This window comes from Aedes albopictus, chromosome 3 (genome assembly GCF_035046485.1).
Source record: "Aedes albopictus strain Foshan chromosome 3, AalbF5, whole genome shotgun sequence".
Classification (NCBI taxonomy): Eukaryota; Metazoa; Arthropoda; class Insecta; order Diptera; family Culicidae; genus Aedes; species Aedes albopictus.
Window position 1 is genome coordinate 194,224,491 of NC_085138.1, and position 16,396 is coordinate 194,240,886.

Sequence of the window (16,396 nt, forward strand, 5' to 3'; positions counted from 1 at the left end):
CGTAGGACAGCTGGAGATTGGGGCTGGCGATGAGGAGAGGATCATCGATGTGGAACTTGCGGGGATAGCAAAGTCCCTTGGCGTAAGTAAGGCCCCTGATCCGAACGGAGTTCCGAACCTGGCCCTAAAATAGCTATTTCAGAGGCTCCTGAGATGTTCAGGTCTGCTATTCAGAAATGCCTAGACAAGTGAATTTTCTCAGAATTATGGAAAAGGCAGACCCAGTTTCTATTGCTAAAGCCGGGAAAATCACCCGGAGACCCGTCGACATATAGACCAATATACTTGATCGGCACGGCGGGGAAGGTGCTCGAAAAGTTCATCCTCAATAGAATGTTGAGAAACACCTAGTGTGTAAATGGTCTCTCGAGTAGCCAGTACGGGTTTCGGAAGGGGAGGTCAACCGTTACGGTAGACGCTAGTTACAAAAATCGCCGGGATAGCACTCCAGTGTAAGAGAAAGGGGATTTGCTACTGTGCAGCAGTGACTTTGGATGTAATGAACGCGATCAAAAGCGACAGTTGGCCGGCTATCGCCAATGTGCTCCTGCGTCTAGGCATAACCAGGTACCTGTACACAATTCTCGGAAGTTACTTTCAGAATCGAGTACTTGCTTACGAAACAGAAGTGGGTCCGCAGTGCTTTCACATAACCTCTGATGTCCCGCAAGGTTCCATCCTGGGTCCGGTGTTGTGGAATATCATGTTCGACGAGGTGTTGAGGTTAGAGTTCCCGGTGGGAGTGGAGATCGTCGGCTTTGCTGACGACATTACACTGGAAGTCTACGGTGAATCAACCGAAGAAGTGGAGTTGACTACTGCCCAGTGTCCACTCGATCAAGGTTATGGAGGCGTGGATGAGATCCAGAAAACTGGAGTTAGCTTACTACAAAACCGAGGTGGTGGTTGTGAACAACCGAAAGTCGGAGCAGCAAGTGCTGATCAGTGTTGGCGAAGCACTCCGTCAAACACTTGGGTGTGATGATCGATGATAAGCTCATTTTCGGTAACTACGTTGATTTCGCCTGCAAAAGAGCCTCCACAGCTATAGTGGCACTGTCCCGGATGATATCCAATAGCTCTGCGGTGTACGCCAGTAAGCGCAAGCTTCTGGCTAGTGTCGCCTCGTCCATACTAAGGTATGGCTACCTGCCGTGGGGCACGATGATTTGTACTGAAAGCTACCTTGATAAGCTGGGAAGTACTTACGTCATTACTGGTATGGTGCCTGTCAGCATCAGCATACTTATCAGGGAGGACATACATATAGTGCTTCGAAATGCCCAGTACAAGAAGCATACCCAGGACTGCCAGTATGGCCTCCATGGTCAAATGGCAGCGTGCGTGGGACAGTTCCACCAAAGAAAGGTGAACCCATAGGTTGATTCCGAGGGTAGATACATAGTTGGGTCAATAGGCGTCATGGGGAAGTAACATTCCACCTGACACAGGTCCTTTCAGACCATGGCTGCTTCCGACAGTATCTACAACGTTTCAGTCATGCGGTTTCTCCCGAATGTCCGCTTTGTGCTGGTTTAGAGGTAACGGGGGAACACGTTTTGTTCTTGTGCCTGCATCTTCGCACAATGCGTGACCGCGTGCTTGTCACATGCGGGGAGGACACAACTCTGGATAATCTTGTCCAGTGGATGTGTAGGAATGAGTTTGGCTGGAATGTCGTTTCAACGGCTATCACCACATTGTCTTTGAGCTACAGAGGTGGCGCGTGGACTCGGAGAATGGCTAGTTCAGATGCGGTACAAGAGGTGGTCCAGGGGTTCGGAGTCGGCTTCGTAGGTCATACCGGTGCCTCCTCTCCTCTTCTTGGCGTAACGTCCTCACTGGGACAAAGCCTGCTTCTCAGCTTAGTGTTCTATGAGCACTTCCACAGTTATTAACTGAGAGCTTCCTCTGCCAATGACCATTTTGCATGTGTATATCGTGTTTTTTTTTTTTCCTTCTAAACCATAGGGGGATAAATCTGCTCATCAGACAACCTAACAGGAAGGTTAGGGTAGTGTGGGGATGAGGCCGTCTTCTACAATGCCGGTAGAAGTCAGGACTACTCTCTCCTCGACCCACTAAAACACATTCCTATGGTCGCCGAACCCTACGTCTCTCCGGAACCACCAAGAAGGTATTGCTTCAGAGAGGGGCTAGCGCATATCGCACCCTCAAGGTTAGCTGCCGTAGCCTAGCAGCAACGAACATCGATGACTCGCACTGGAGAGTCCATCACGATAGCATGCTGGCGCTTAGCCAGTTTCCCGAGTGGTCCTCGCCACTCCCTTTGTCCTCGGAAGGCGGGCAGGGTCAACCCCGCCCGCGCCCTACTGCTGAGCGGACATCAAGAACTGATGCCCACATGCAACCCGATCTGACCTGCTGAAGGCAAGGGTATCACTACCCTTCAGGCCTTATCAGCTGCATCCGTAGGTTGCAGACAGCAGGGTCTCACCTACCCCGACCCTTGCCGGGGACCCCTTTCCAACCGCGGGCTCAGATCCAACCCAGTAGACTGACGCCACGACAGCACCGCTACCGGGACTTCCTCTCCGCGGCCACTTAATCGCTGTAAGGGTCGATCTCGACCGCAGGGCACCGGTATGACCTACGAAGCCGACTTCGAACCCCTGGACCACCTCTTGTACTGCATCTGGACTAGCCATTCTCCGAGTCCACGCGCCACCTCCTTTGTAGCTCCCAGACGATATGGGTGATAGCCGTTGAAACGGCATTCCAGCTAATCTCATCCCTACACATTCTCTGGACCAAGTTGTCCGGAGTTGTGTCCTCCCCGCATGTGGCAAGCATGCGGTCACGCATTGTGCGAAAACGCGGGCACACGAACAAAACGTGTTCCGCCGTTTCCTCTAAACCATTGCACACTGGGCATTCGGGAGAATCCGCATGCCCGAAACGGTGTAGATACTGTCGGAAGCAACCATGACCTGTAAGGACCTGTGTCAGGTGGAATGTGACTTCCCCATGGCGCCTATTAATCCAACTATCTACCCTCGGTATCAACCTATAGGTCCACCTTCCTTTGGTGGAACTGTCCCACGCGCGCTGCCATTTGACCATAGAGGCCATCCTGACAGTTTTGCGTATGCCTCTTGTGCCGCGCATTTCGAAGCACTCCATGTCCTCACTGATAAGAATGCTGATAGGCACCATACCAGTAATGACACAGAGAGCGTCGTGTGACACGGTACGGTACGCGCTTGCAACCCTCAGACACATAAGCCTGTAAGTACTTTCCAGCTTCCGTCGGTAGCATTCAGTACTTAGCGCGGTACCCCACGCCGGGCCGCCATACCTAAGTATGGACGTAGCAACACTAGCCAGAAGCTTGCGCTTACTGGCGTACACCGCTGAGCTATTGGACATCATCCGGGACAGTGCCGCAATAGCTGTGGAGGCTCTTTTACAGGCATAATCGACGTGGCTACCGAAGGTAAGCTTATCGTCGATCATCACGCCCAAGTGCTTGACAGAGCGCTTCGACAGGATAGTGCACTCTCCTACACTGATCTCCGTCTGCTGCGCCGACTGCATGTTGTTAACAACCGTCACCTCTGTCTTGTGGTGAGCCAGCTCCAGTTTTCTGGACCGCATCCACGCCTCCACAACCTTGATCGAGTGGTCGGTAGTCAACTTCACCTCCTCGATCGTTTCACCGTAGACTTCGAGCGTAATATCGTCGGCAAATCCGACAATCACCACTCCCACTGGGTACTCTAACCTCAACACCTCGTCGTACATGACATTCCATAACACCGGACCCAGGATGGAACCTTGCGGGACTCCTGAGGTTATGTGAAAGCACTTCCGACCCACCTCCGTGTCGTAAACCAGTACGCGATTCTGGAAGTAGCTTCCGAGAATCTTGTACAAGTACTCCGGTATCCCCAGACGCAAAAGCGCATCGGCAATAGCAGCCCAACTGGCGCTATTGAATGCATTCCTCACATCCAGAGTCACTACCCCGCAGAAGCGAATTCCCCTCCTCTTAGGCTCGAGTGCTTTCTCGGCGGTTTTTGTAACCGACAAGATAGCGTCTACGGTGGACCTCCCCTTCCGGAAGCCATACTGGTTGAAATCGACCCTTACAGCGATTAAGTGGCCACGGAGAGAAAGTCCTGGTAGTGTTGCTGTCGTGGCGTCGGTCTACTGGTTTGGATCCGAGTCCGCGGTTGGAAAGGGGTCCTAGGTAAGGGCCAGGGCAGGTGGAGACCCTACTGTCAGCAACCTTCTGTACAGCTGATAAGGCCTGAAGGATAGTAATACCCTTGCCTTCAGCAGGTCAGATCTGGTTGCACATAAGCATCAGTTCTTGATGCCTGCAAAACAGTTGGGCGCGGTCGAGGGGCTGACCCTGCCCGCCTTACGAGGATGATAGGAGTGTTGAGGACTACTCGGGAAACTGGCGCCAGCATGCTATCGTGATAGACTCTCCAGAGCGAGTCATCGATGTTCGTTGCTGCTAGGCTACGGCAGCTAACCTTGAGGGTGCGATGAGCACTGGCCCCTCTCTGAAGCAATGCCTTCTTGATGGTTCCGGAGAGACGAAGGGTTTGGAGACTATGGGAATGTTGTCGAGGCTTTCACTTTTGTTGTAGAAGACGGCCTTAACCCCACACAACCCGGATCTTCTTTTTCGGGTGTATGTTTAGCAGATGTTTCTCCTATGGTTTAGAAGGAACAGAAAAGCGCCAGCATGCTACTTTGAAGAAATCCCCAAAGTGTTAAAGCACACTATATTTATATTTCTCGGCCACGTCTCCGCATGGTACCTGTAGTGTCTGTAGTTTTAACCATTTTTCCTTCTGAACTGTTACATAGGGTTAAGGCTCCTCTAATGGTGATAGTACGAATAATGGTGTCACTACCACCACTTATTTGGACAAAAAAGTTAGCAAACCAAAATTTTACGACCTTTTCTTTGTACGGTCTACTTCTAACACAAAATGCAATCAAGAATCAAAACAAACAGCACTCAATTTTTGGATTTGAGTAGAACGAAAATTACAGAGTTGTGCTTTGGAATCTTTACTGAAACTTACTCCACTTCGCTAAAATCCATCGTCCAGTTATCACTACCGTCACCTGGTGAACATGTTTCACGAAACACTTCGTTGTACAACAACGTCTGCAAAAGACGTTTAACATGAAATGCAAAGAAAAACTATTCGCCCGCTTCTACGGTTGCGAAGGCCATAACTATGAAGATTTTAAATGTTCGTTAAAATCGTGGTCGATTGAAATTTTGTTAGTGTTTGTTTCAAACATTTCAATTTCTAGCTGAACACGCCTGTGTATTTTGCTTAATAGCTTTCTATCATCTCCCATTTGTTTTTCAGGTCTTCTGTTTCATCGAGCAATGCTGATGTCAGGCTCGGCGCTGGCCCCGTGGTCGCTCGTCGGTGAACCGGCCAAGTTCGCCGCGTATGTTTCGCACCACGTAAATTGCTCACCTGATCTACCTCATCAGATGCTGCTCAAGTGTTTGCGAGACAAGCCGCTGTCCGATATAATGTCGACGCCGGTTCGAGCTCCGGACTTTGGAAACGCCTTCGGCCCCAGCGTAGACGGGGTCGTCATCGGTACGTTCTATGTTGTTTGGATTATACCTTCACTAGCCATTAGCATACTGTCGTCGTCGTCGTTTGCTTCTCTCGATTTACCGGTAGAAGACGAATGACACTAATTACTGTTTATTTTCCAGACACTGGCGAAATACAGCAAATGGATGGATCACATTACAGCGATTACAGTGTGCCCTCGGCACCGAAGCCATCAGCTCATCTGCACAACACGCTCAACACGATAAACGCAATTCTTCTGCGAAAATTAGCTATTAACAAATTGTCCAAGTAATTAAAGCTCATCCTTGACATCCCACCGGAGCCGTGTCGCTTATCAAAATGTTTTCCTATCTTGTTTATCCCCCTTTCACGCTCGCACGTGCACACACACCCAGGTACGACATGCTGGTGGGAGTTACTAGGGCGGAAGCCTATTTTGTCTTCAACTCGGAAGACGTTCAGTACGGCATCGAGGCCGACCGGAGGTCGAAGATACTGAAGAATTATGTCAAGAGTACCTATAGCTATCACTTGAATGAAATACTGGCAACGATAGTGAACGAGTACACCGATTGGGAGCGCCCCATCCAACATCCTATCAATATACGGTAAGTAGTGGCTGGTTTGTTAGGTTAGATTTGGTAAATTTATCATGATCTGAAGGCTTATGCAGCCGCGGCGCTAAACATGCGGGTATTCTGAAAGTGACGGGTTCGACTTCTGGTCGGTGTATGAACTTTTCGTGATAAAAATTTCCTTGACTTCCGTGAACAAAAAGTGATGACGTTACGCCAAGAAGAGGATAGGAGGTGTTAGGTCGTGCTAACGCAATACAACGTTTCATTTTCAGCCTCCAGTTTCTTCGTGCTGAAATGAATTAAATCAATAAAAGAATTGTTACAGCGTAACCTTTCTCTTCTCAACAATGGAACCAAACTCAATTGGAACATCTGACATTCTATTGCTCTTCAAAATGCAGCGAGCTTAAATTTGCTTCAAAGAATTTCCGGTGCTCTCAACTGTTTGAGCGAAAATATCAGCTAGTAGCTACCATTTTGATGGTATGACATTCTTGGAAATGGGAATAAAATTCGTTATTTGATATTGCGTTCAACATTAACCGAGCTTGGAGCAGTCAATGGGTTTTTTTCCTTCACCCCCGTCCCACCCTTTTGAATTCAACTTAACATAAAATATGCATCATTCTCTTTTCATGCCAGGGATGAAACGCTGGAGGCACTGAGCGATGCACGCATTGTTGCACCAGCAGTGCAAACCGTTGATTTGCATTCGGCCGACCACCGAAACTCGTTCCTGTACGTTTTCGATTACCAAACCAAATTTGGAGATTTTCCCCAGGTAAGTGATAATTGCGGATCAATTTTATCATTGAATGGTACGTTTAACATCGGAACAGTAAAACAGACATATTAGTGCCGTAAGATTTGATCAAATGGGAATATTGAATTCTTTTTTTATCTGGGGTTTCCACGAAACGCGTAACTGGCTGAGCGGGATAATCCGGGTCTTGTCTGTCTGTACAAAGTCAACAAACATAATGCAGATACAAACTCATGCTATAAGGAGGAATCAAAAGTCTGCAACAAATTAATTGGAGTATGCTCGAAAGATATCAAAGTTGCAGATTGAGGCCAAAGAAAATCAAAATAAAATGTTTCTCGAATCTCAAACTTAATTCTATTAGGTACTTACATTCAATGCGGAAACCAGATCACAAAGAAATTTTGCGGTACAACATCCCAACCCCTCAGCTCCCAACAACCATATTCTCATCGTTGCAAAATTTCTCTACGAATCCTTTCAGGCAGGATACCAGTCAAATGAAAACCGAACAAAGTAACTTCAAGTGCTTGGTAATGCAATATTCAAAGAGGACAAAAACCATTTCAAATGTGATAGCGCATTCCACCGATTTCACCTGCCAATAGCACCCGCAGCAATGAAGCGATACGATAAAATGCTGCTGCTACTGGTGCCAAAGCTTGTATCTCAATCAACGCATTCATCACCAGGAGTGACAATGACAATTGAGATATGAGACTGCTAACATGGAGGGACAACAAGCGCGTACCTACTACCATGGGAACTTTTCTCGTTTCCACCGAAAATTTATATTTTTCGTCAGTGGGAACATTCTGCGTCAATGTTACAACAATCATGTTGGTTTTATTTTTTGTAGCTACATAGAGCAGCACACTTCAGCATGAATACAGGTTGCCAAATTACGACAGCACGGTGTATCTGGTGGAATATTTGCTTTTGTGAAAATCCGATTTCATGTCTCAGTTTTGTAATGAACAAAACTTCCCCCCAGAGTTTTAATTTCTCCGTTTGAAGTCAGTCCGGAGCTATCGTCGTGCCAACATCAACTCCGAAAAATTTCAAGCTCAATGAGCGCCCTCGTAGACCTCATTGCTTTTACTCAAATTTTTTCCGTAGCTTCTAGGTGTACAGAAACAACAGGCTCATGGAACAAGAAATTGCATATTTTTTCTGTTTAATTTTCATATTAGTGTGGGCCACCCTAGCTTGGTATAAATAATTTTGCACATCTAATTATTATTTAAACGATCAATGATACGAAAGTGAGCTAAGTCTGATCCTGTTTTGCCCACCATAAGCGAAGGAAGTGAATTAAATGACCGAATCAACCCGAACTCATTTAGCCAACTACTCCGTAGCTCGGAGAAAGAGTTTGATGACAAGAAACTAGTCGTGAAAGCAAACATCGAAGGAATGTTAGGGGCTGTCCATAAACCACGTGGTCATTTTTTTGGGACTTTTTAACCCCCCCCCTGCGTGGTCATTTGTCCATACATTTTTTTTTTATTTCTCCATACAAAATGGTCATTGGCCGAAACCCCCCCCCCCCACCCCCAAGACCACGTGGTTTATGGACAGCCCCTTATTAAGCACATAGTCGCGGGAGTGCAAAGATGGAAAACAGTTGCTACCTTACCGCTTCCTTTCTCCACCGTACAATTCGCGAAAAACAGAGTATTTTAATAAGCATCGACAATTATTCAATTAAACAAACTGAGTCCCTGAAGATGGTCCCAAATGAACCGAAACGTTGGAAAAAAACAGCGTTTAATTTTTGTCCAGACTGACAAGAGCAAGCCACCAGTCAAACACACCAACGATACTTTCTAGGGAGTTTCATCTAGGGATTCTTTGAGGATTTCTTTCTGTAGATTCCTCTAGAAGATCTTTCTAGGGATTTCCCAGTACATAGTTTCTTCTAAAGATTTATCCACGATTTCTCTCTGGGGATTCCTCCAGGGGTTTCCGCAGGGAATTGTTTCAGGGGTTCCTTTTTTGTTTTTTTTTTCAGGAGTTCCTCCAGGGGTTCTCTCAGGGGTTTGCTCAAGGAGTTCCTTCTGGGGATTCCTAGAGAAGTTCCTCTAGGGATTCCTACAGGGATCCCTCTGAGGATAGTCTATTGGTCCCCTTTGCAGATTTTTCCAGAAATCCCCTTTGGTAAGATCTCATAGAGTTCCTTTTGGATTTTTCCAAGTGTTCCTCCAAGATTCTCCTAGAAATACCGTTTGGGGATCCCTTCAGGACTTCCTTCTAGCGATTCCTCTAGAAGTAACTTCTGCGAAATACTCCAGGAATTCTTTCTTAGGATTTCTCCAGTAGGTCCTTCTGAAGATATAATTAGTAGTTTTATCTGGGAATTTCTCCAGGAGCTCCTTTCAGAGATTTCTACTGGAGGTTATTTGAGGGTCATTCCGGGAATTCCTTTTACGGATTACTTTAGAAATTCTAGGAAATTCTTCAGGCAGAAGCCCAGGAATCTCAAAAAGTAATTCCTGGATAAATCCTAAAAGGTAATGTTCTAAGGGAAGGCCCAGACGAGACTCCTGGGTCCTGGAGGAATCTCCAGAAGAAACTCTTTCAGGAATGTCTCCAAAAATTCTTCCGGCAAATTGTCGCCTGGTAAATTAATTAAGAATTGGTTCAAATTGATCTGACGATTCCTCCAAAAATTTTGCCGCTGATTTATCAGTGAAATTTTAAAGGGTTAATTCAAGAATCATTCTGAGGATTCCTGCAGAAAATATTGCAAAGATGTTTTCTAATATTCTCCCAAAGTATGCTTAAATAAAAGAATTCCAAAAAATGATCAACGTATGCTATCAATAATTCCTCCCGGATTTTCTGATAAGGTACCCCGGGGCAAGTGAGAATCCAGGGCAAGTGAGACCTACGGCTATAATTTTATCTATTTTTTGTTTTTAAGGCAAACATTCTTCATGGAAAACATAGGTATCACACCAACGGATACTTTGAATTCAAAAATTGTTATCGTTCTCACCATAAAGAGACCATATATGTTATTGTTGTTCATATGTAATTTTCAATTCACTAAGTGAGATTAACGTACTCTACTACATTCGTCGTTTTAAAACAAAATAACAAATAAAGTAAAACTTTTTCGTTTTTGAAATAATATTTGGAGTGTTTGCGAATTATTTTAAGCGAAAAAGGTGTAATTTATTTTCATTTGTTACCTTTAGTTAACTGCTCCCACTTGCCCCAGTGCATTTCAGCATCTGGGGCAAGTGAGACCTATGAGAGTAAACAAACACAATGTCATAGTTTAATCTCGCTGTCTTCAACCTAAGTCGAAATTCACACGAAAGTGAAGTAAAAATCGGTGCCTTAAGTAATAAATCGTTTAATTATGTTTAATTACTACTTTTCTGATGATGAAGCTATTGTTTAAAATGGTAAAGCCTTGGGTAGAACATATTTTTTTCCGAAACCATCTATTTTTCATATTCATCTAAGCACATCCTATTTTTTTCGTTTTCCGTTGCATAATGAGTTTCTCTGAGTGTTAAAGTATGAAAAAATTGGAAAACGACTTATTCAAAGTTCACGATTTAAAAATTTTTATTTATTGATCGGAAAATTATGTAAGGGAAAACATAACATCTGTAAAACTTGAAAAATCTTTTGACGAGATTCATCAACTATGTAATATGAAAAACAAATTTGGAAACCTTCCGGCATTTAACTGTATAGTGCTTTTTGTATAAAAAAATCAATTTGTTTTGCACAAGATGCTAATGTTAAATCAACTTTTTTGTCAGTGATGCGTTATTATGAGTGTTACGTAATTTATGCACGATACCACAAAACACTTCCAACATAAATCGCTAGACATAGTTATTCGAATAAGCTATTTATAATTTATGCTACCTTACATATATGCAGCAACTATATTAAGCCATTTGTACAAACATTCCGAATGAGTCCCACTTGCCCCGTGATACGGAGTAAATGAAGATCCGCTCCACTTTTCATTATATGCATAATATATAGAATGTAAGAATTTTGAAACAGTTTTAATGCCCGTTATTAAGGAGAAATATACCAACAATGTCTTTCAGAACCATTGGAATTATAAAACTAATTATGTTTAGAATTTTTTGGCATGACAAAACCAAACTAGCCTTTTTTTAGGTCCCACTTGCCCCGGGGTACCTTATTTGTTTGCAAAGATTCCCTGGGGACATGCCTTTTGAATTTAGGAATTCTTACAAAAATTTCCCCGAAAGTTCTTCCAAAAATTTCCCTGGAAATAATTTGAAGTTTATTCCCACAAATTTTCACAAGAATTCTGTCCCACGATTATTTTGGATTTTTTTCTCAAGGTTTTTTTTTCTGAAAATTTTCTAAGAATTTTCTACAAGTTACTAAAAAAATGTTGTCAAAAATTTCCAGAAGTGCGCTTGGGTGAATTTATGGAGGATTCTTCGAAAGTATTCCTGCAGAAATTCTTGAGTATCTTCTGGAAGATTCCTCGGAATTTTTTTGAGTAAAACTTGGAGGAAGCGTTAGAAGAAGCAAACAAATAAAATTATTCCAAAGATTCCTAAAGCGCTTAAATATTTTGTTAAATTTTGTGGGCTTCGTGGACGTGTGGCTAGAGGCGTCAGTCATCTAGGCGTTTCGTAAGCCTCGGCGTGTAGGTTCGATTCCCGCTCCAGTCGGGGAAAACTTTTCGTCAAACCGCAAATTCTCTACTGGGCCACTGGATGTTATCAATGTATGTTGACCGTTGTCTAATGTACGTGCTTATTCAGCCTGTACAAGCTCTGCTTTGAAAACGGTGTAGTGTATTTTTTATTAGTCAGTTTTAAGGACCTTAGTTTTAAGTCAAACATAAGTATGTAAGTTTACTCACTGTGTTATGAGAGGTAGTTTAAGTTTTAATTCAGTGCTAATAATTCATCATTTAATGATTGGCTAGGGCAAATAGTTCATAACTTCTAACCTGAATTCGTCAAAGTTCAAAATCGACATATGAGCACAGTGTTGGTAAAATCACACTCAAAGCAGACTCACGAACCGCTCTCGCGCGAGCAAACTCGCGCGCGATTCTGTATCATTTTCTCACGCGCGAGATTTTCATGCAAAATCTCGCTCTCACGAGTCAAGCGCCGAAATCTCGTTCGCTTGTAAAACGAATACAAAACAATTTGAACGGCATTCAATGTTATTGTACGCTAGGTTTGCTTTTGTTTTATCATATAATCCTTAAAACTTCGATGTAAATAATAAGAACACCAAGAAATAAAAGAATGAGTAAAATCACGAGTCAACTCATGCATGATTTTTTCAGCGGTGAGTTTGGCGAGTCAAGAATCGCGCGTGAAACAACGCAACCATGAGATTTGAGAATTTGAGTTTTTACCAACACTGGAATACTGCACGTATAACTCACTACCAATAATCAATCGAGATCATTAACTTGTATTATGCTAGTTTAACAAAAAAAATATCAATAATATTAGCATATAAATCTAGTTTTAGCTTAGTCATAAATTTTGCGGACCTGGTGTGGTGGTTAGAACACATGACTATTACGCCGAGGACCTGGGATCGAATCCCACTCCCAACATACTCACAAAAATGTGGGTTCTTCCTTCGGAAGGGAAGCAAAGCGTGGGTCTCGAGATGAACTAGCCTGGGATTAAAAATTTCGTTAATACAGACAATGCTTCACATTTTTTCAATAGTTTTTTTTTCGCTATCGATCTCTTTCTTTGCCATGTCAAACCGCTAGGTGACAAACGATCTGTCAGATCTCCTGCATCCCTATGAAACTTTTTCATGATGGCAATAACGGTTGTACCGTCTCCCGCTACAGTTGGACAAAATAACAGTGTTTTATTTTTGTCAAGATTAACAAGAACAAGCCACCAGTCGAACACACCAATGATAAATACTTTCTAGGGAGTTTCATCTAGAGATTTCTCGAATGTTTCTTTCTGTGTGCTTGTAGTTCATCGATTGGTTTTCGGCGAGAAATAATTAAAAACTTATTTGCCCGACTGTCCGGACGTTTCGGTCGATTTTACTGGCCTTCGACCATCTTCTGCGGACTAATCTTCCAGCCGTCTCTTCACTATCAGACGGCCATAAGTTTTTAATTATTTCTCGCCGAAAACCAATCGATGAACTACAAGCACATCAAATCGCGGCGATTAAAACAATAATAACATCAATGTTTCTTTCTGTAGATTCTTCCAAGAGCTCCTTCTGGAGATTCCTCCAGGGGGTTCCTTAAAGTGTTGCTCCAAGGGTTCCCTCAGGGGAATGTTCCAGGAGTTCCCTCTCGAGATTTCTCCACTAATTCCCTCTAGAATTTGTTCCAGGGGTTTCCTCTGGGTGTTTCTCCAGGGGTTCTCGGGGGAGATTGCTCAAGAATCTCCCTCTTGGGATTCCTCTCGGGGATCTCCCTGGGGATTTTTCCAGGGGTTCCTTCTTAAGATTCTTATAGAGATTCCTTCTGGGGATTTCTCCAGGGGTTCCCTCAATGGATTGCTCTAGGAGTTCCTTCTGGGGATACTTACAGGAGTTTCCTCTAGTCTTGGCATTCCAGGAGTTCTTATTTGGGATTCCGTTGGAAGTTTTGTCTTTGAAATATATAATCCTCTGGAGATTGTGCTATGATTCTCTTTGCAAATTTTTCAAGCAATTCCCTTTGAAAATTTCTACAGGATTCTCTCAGGAGATTCATTTAGGGATTCCTACGAGTCTTCTGAGGATTTCTCTAGAAGTAACTTCTGGGAAATACTCCAGGAGCTCAATCTTGAGTTTTTCCAGAAGTTCTTTTTGAAGATATCTCCAAGAGCATCATCTAGGGGTCACTTCAGTTCCTTCCAGAGATTCCTATTGGGGTTTATGAAGAATTATTCCAGGAAGTCGTTTAAGGCCCGCTTGGTAAATCTTCTAAGAACTCCTCCAAATTTCCAAATTTCTCCAATAATTATTCCTGCAGAAAATATTACAAAGGTAAGCATAATAAATGAATTCCTTCAATTCTTTCAATGGTTCTTCAAGAATTCTCTAAGGATTTTTTAAGATTTTTTTTTACCAAAGATTACCAGTAGAGTTTTTCTAGAAATTTCTTTCTGGATTTTTCAGATCTTCCCACAAGAGTTTTTCAAGAAATTCTGCTAAGGTTTTCTTCCAAGGATTTCTTATGAATTGCTATCTAGGATATGTTTTTACGAATTATTCTTTAACTGTGGAATCTGCGGAGAATTTCCTGGGAGAATCATCTGAAAAAAGTCTATAAAAGTATCAGAAGGGATAGGGTAAAATCCTGAAGAAAACCTTGCAGAAATCCACGAACTACACAGCAAAAAAAATCTTGTGATATCACATCATTTTTGCTGCACATCAGTCGCGTCGTAAAAGTGATGTACACATTACATCCTTAACACGCGGCAAATCAGCCACCGCAACTTTAAAGTGGGTCTAGCAATCCGGATCGATGGATGAATCATATAAGTAAAATATTGGCATGGATTCGTACACTGATCCGTTGATTGTGAGGCATACCCCTTACCTCTCGGCTATTTCACCGAGTTAGAAGATGCATGATAAATATGATACTGCTTCTAGATATGTGCTGGAACGGATTTGTTGACACTTTCCGGTGCCAACCAGGGTGTACATGGCGAGTGTGATAATTGTTGGGAAACGATGTATTCGAGTGGGGTTACGTTCAAAAATGGATACATCGCCAGAAATTACGCGCCTGGATATTACAAAATTATTTGCTGTGTGGACCTTGGAGAAATCCTTAGAAGAACTTCTTAAACATAGAGTAATTGCTGGAGGAATTCTGCAAAAATTTCTGGGCATTTATACTAGGTGCAATTACTTTAGAAATATCTGAAAATTTTTCAGGAATTTCTGTAGAGCTCCTCGTAGGTATTCTGCAAGGTGTTCATGGTATTTATTTTTGGTCAAATTTTGGGAAAAATTGCTTATCTAACCCAATTTATTTAAAGAATTTAAAAAAATTTGCTTAGGATATTCTTAAAGGGTTTCGGAGAAATTCTTGAAGCTAACCTTAGAGTTCTTCTTAAAATTTCTTAGAGGAACTCCTGTTAGAACTTTTTGAAAGAACTTTTAGAAGAATAACTCGAGAAACTAGTGCGAAAATTCCAGGAGGAACTCCAGCAAAAATTTCTGGTGATAATTCTCGAAGAATTTTAGTGAACTTTCGAGAAAGTTTCTCGGGCAACTGCTGTAATAATTCCTGATCCAACTGGAAGAACTTCTGAAAGAACATCTTGGGACATTTCCCAGAAGAGCTTCTGGAAGACATTCCACAACAATTCCTGTAGGAAATTCTGGAAACACGTTACGAAAAATGACTGATAGACTTATCAGCAACACTTCTGGAATAATTTAATATGGAACTTTTGTAAGAACTCTTCAGGAAACTTCTGTTATATGTTCCAGTGGACGTCTGGAAGAATTTTTGGAGCAGCAGTCCAAAGATTTTCCCAGAGGATTCATGGAAGAGAATTTGGCGATGAATTTCTGAAAACTCCAGAATGAACTTCTTGAAGAACACACGCGAAATTTCCAGGAGAATCCCCAGAAAAATTTTTGAAAAGAAATGAATTCTTTTTAATAGAGCTTCTATTCAATCTTGCTGAAGTACCGAGGAGCTTTTGACAAAAAAAAAACTCAGAAACACTTCTCAAAGATTTACTAAATACTAAAAGAATTTACGGGGAAAAATTCTCGGAGAAACTTCACGACCTCCTGCAGCGCTTTTGAGAATTTCGAGAAGAACTTTTAGCAGGAGAAATCTAAGAAGAATTCTTGGGAAAGATTTGCAAGAATTTCTAAATGAAATTCGCTTTGAAAAGTTTTCTGAAAAAATATACTTCTGGAAAATTTTTCGGAAGAATTTTCGTTGGAAGTACTGAAAGTATTCACAGAAGTACTCCTTCAAAAATTTTTGAGAAATTTCTGGAAAAACTTCCGAAAACTTCTTTCTCTCTGCATCACCTGTGAACTTCGGAGTCTTTCATATTCAACGAATATATGCGCAAGAAATACTATAAATCTTTTAAATGAAACCACAAGATGATTGGGCTTGCGCTTCGCTGAACCCAGCGTTTCAGTTCAACTTGATGACTGTGGAGCAGTCACAGAAACGGATGTTTTATCGTTTAATAATCGAGTCCCTGTGTTCCATTTTTGTCACGGATTTTTCGTTCTATCTACTACCCCCAATAGAGCAAGATTCTAACATTCCCGCATACATCGCGATGCATCGTTCTGGCAGATACCATCTCTCGGTATCAGCCGGGTCTCAGTGTGATGATACTAGAGATGGATGTTTACTATGAGCGTGTCGATGAAACTCTTGGATCTCATATACCTGTGCTCAAAAAAACGTTGCTCGGTTATGTCTGGCTAGGTTGGTTCATAACCGTCACCGACAGTTTGGGATCCTC

At 42.8% G+C, this 16,396-nt stretch overlaps 1 protein-coding gene across 1 annotated transcript in view; it reads left to right on the forward strand.

The window, feature by feature from the left end:
• The window catches only part of LOC109427199 (neuroligin-4, Y-linked), a 231,187-nt gene that overhangs the window by 124,466 nt on the left and 90,325 nt on the right, over window positions 1-16,396 (forward strand). The window contains exons 5-8 of the mRNA XM_062857113.1: window positions 5,364-5,606; window positions 5,729-5,876; window positions 5,984-6,196; window positions 6,809-6,947. Coding sequence (XP_062713097.1) covers window positions 5,364-5,606; window positions 5,729-5,876; window positions 5,984-6,196; window positions 6,809-6,947 — 743 coding nt within the window. The remainder of the gene's footprint in view (window positions 1-5,363; window positions 5,607-5,728; window positions 5,877-5,983; window positions 6,197-6,808; window positions 6,948-16,396) is intronic.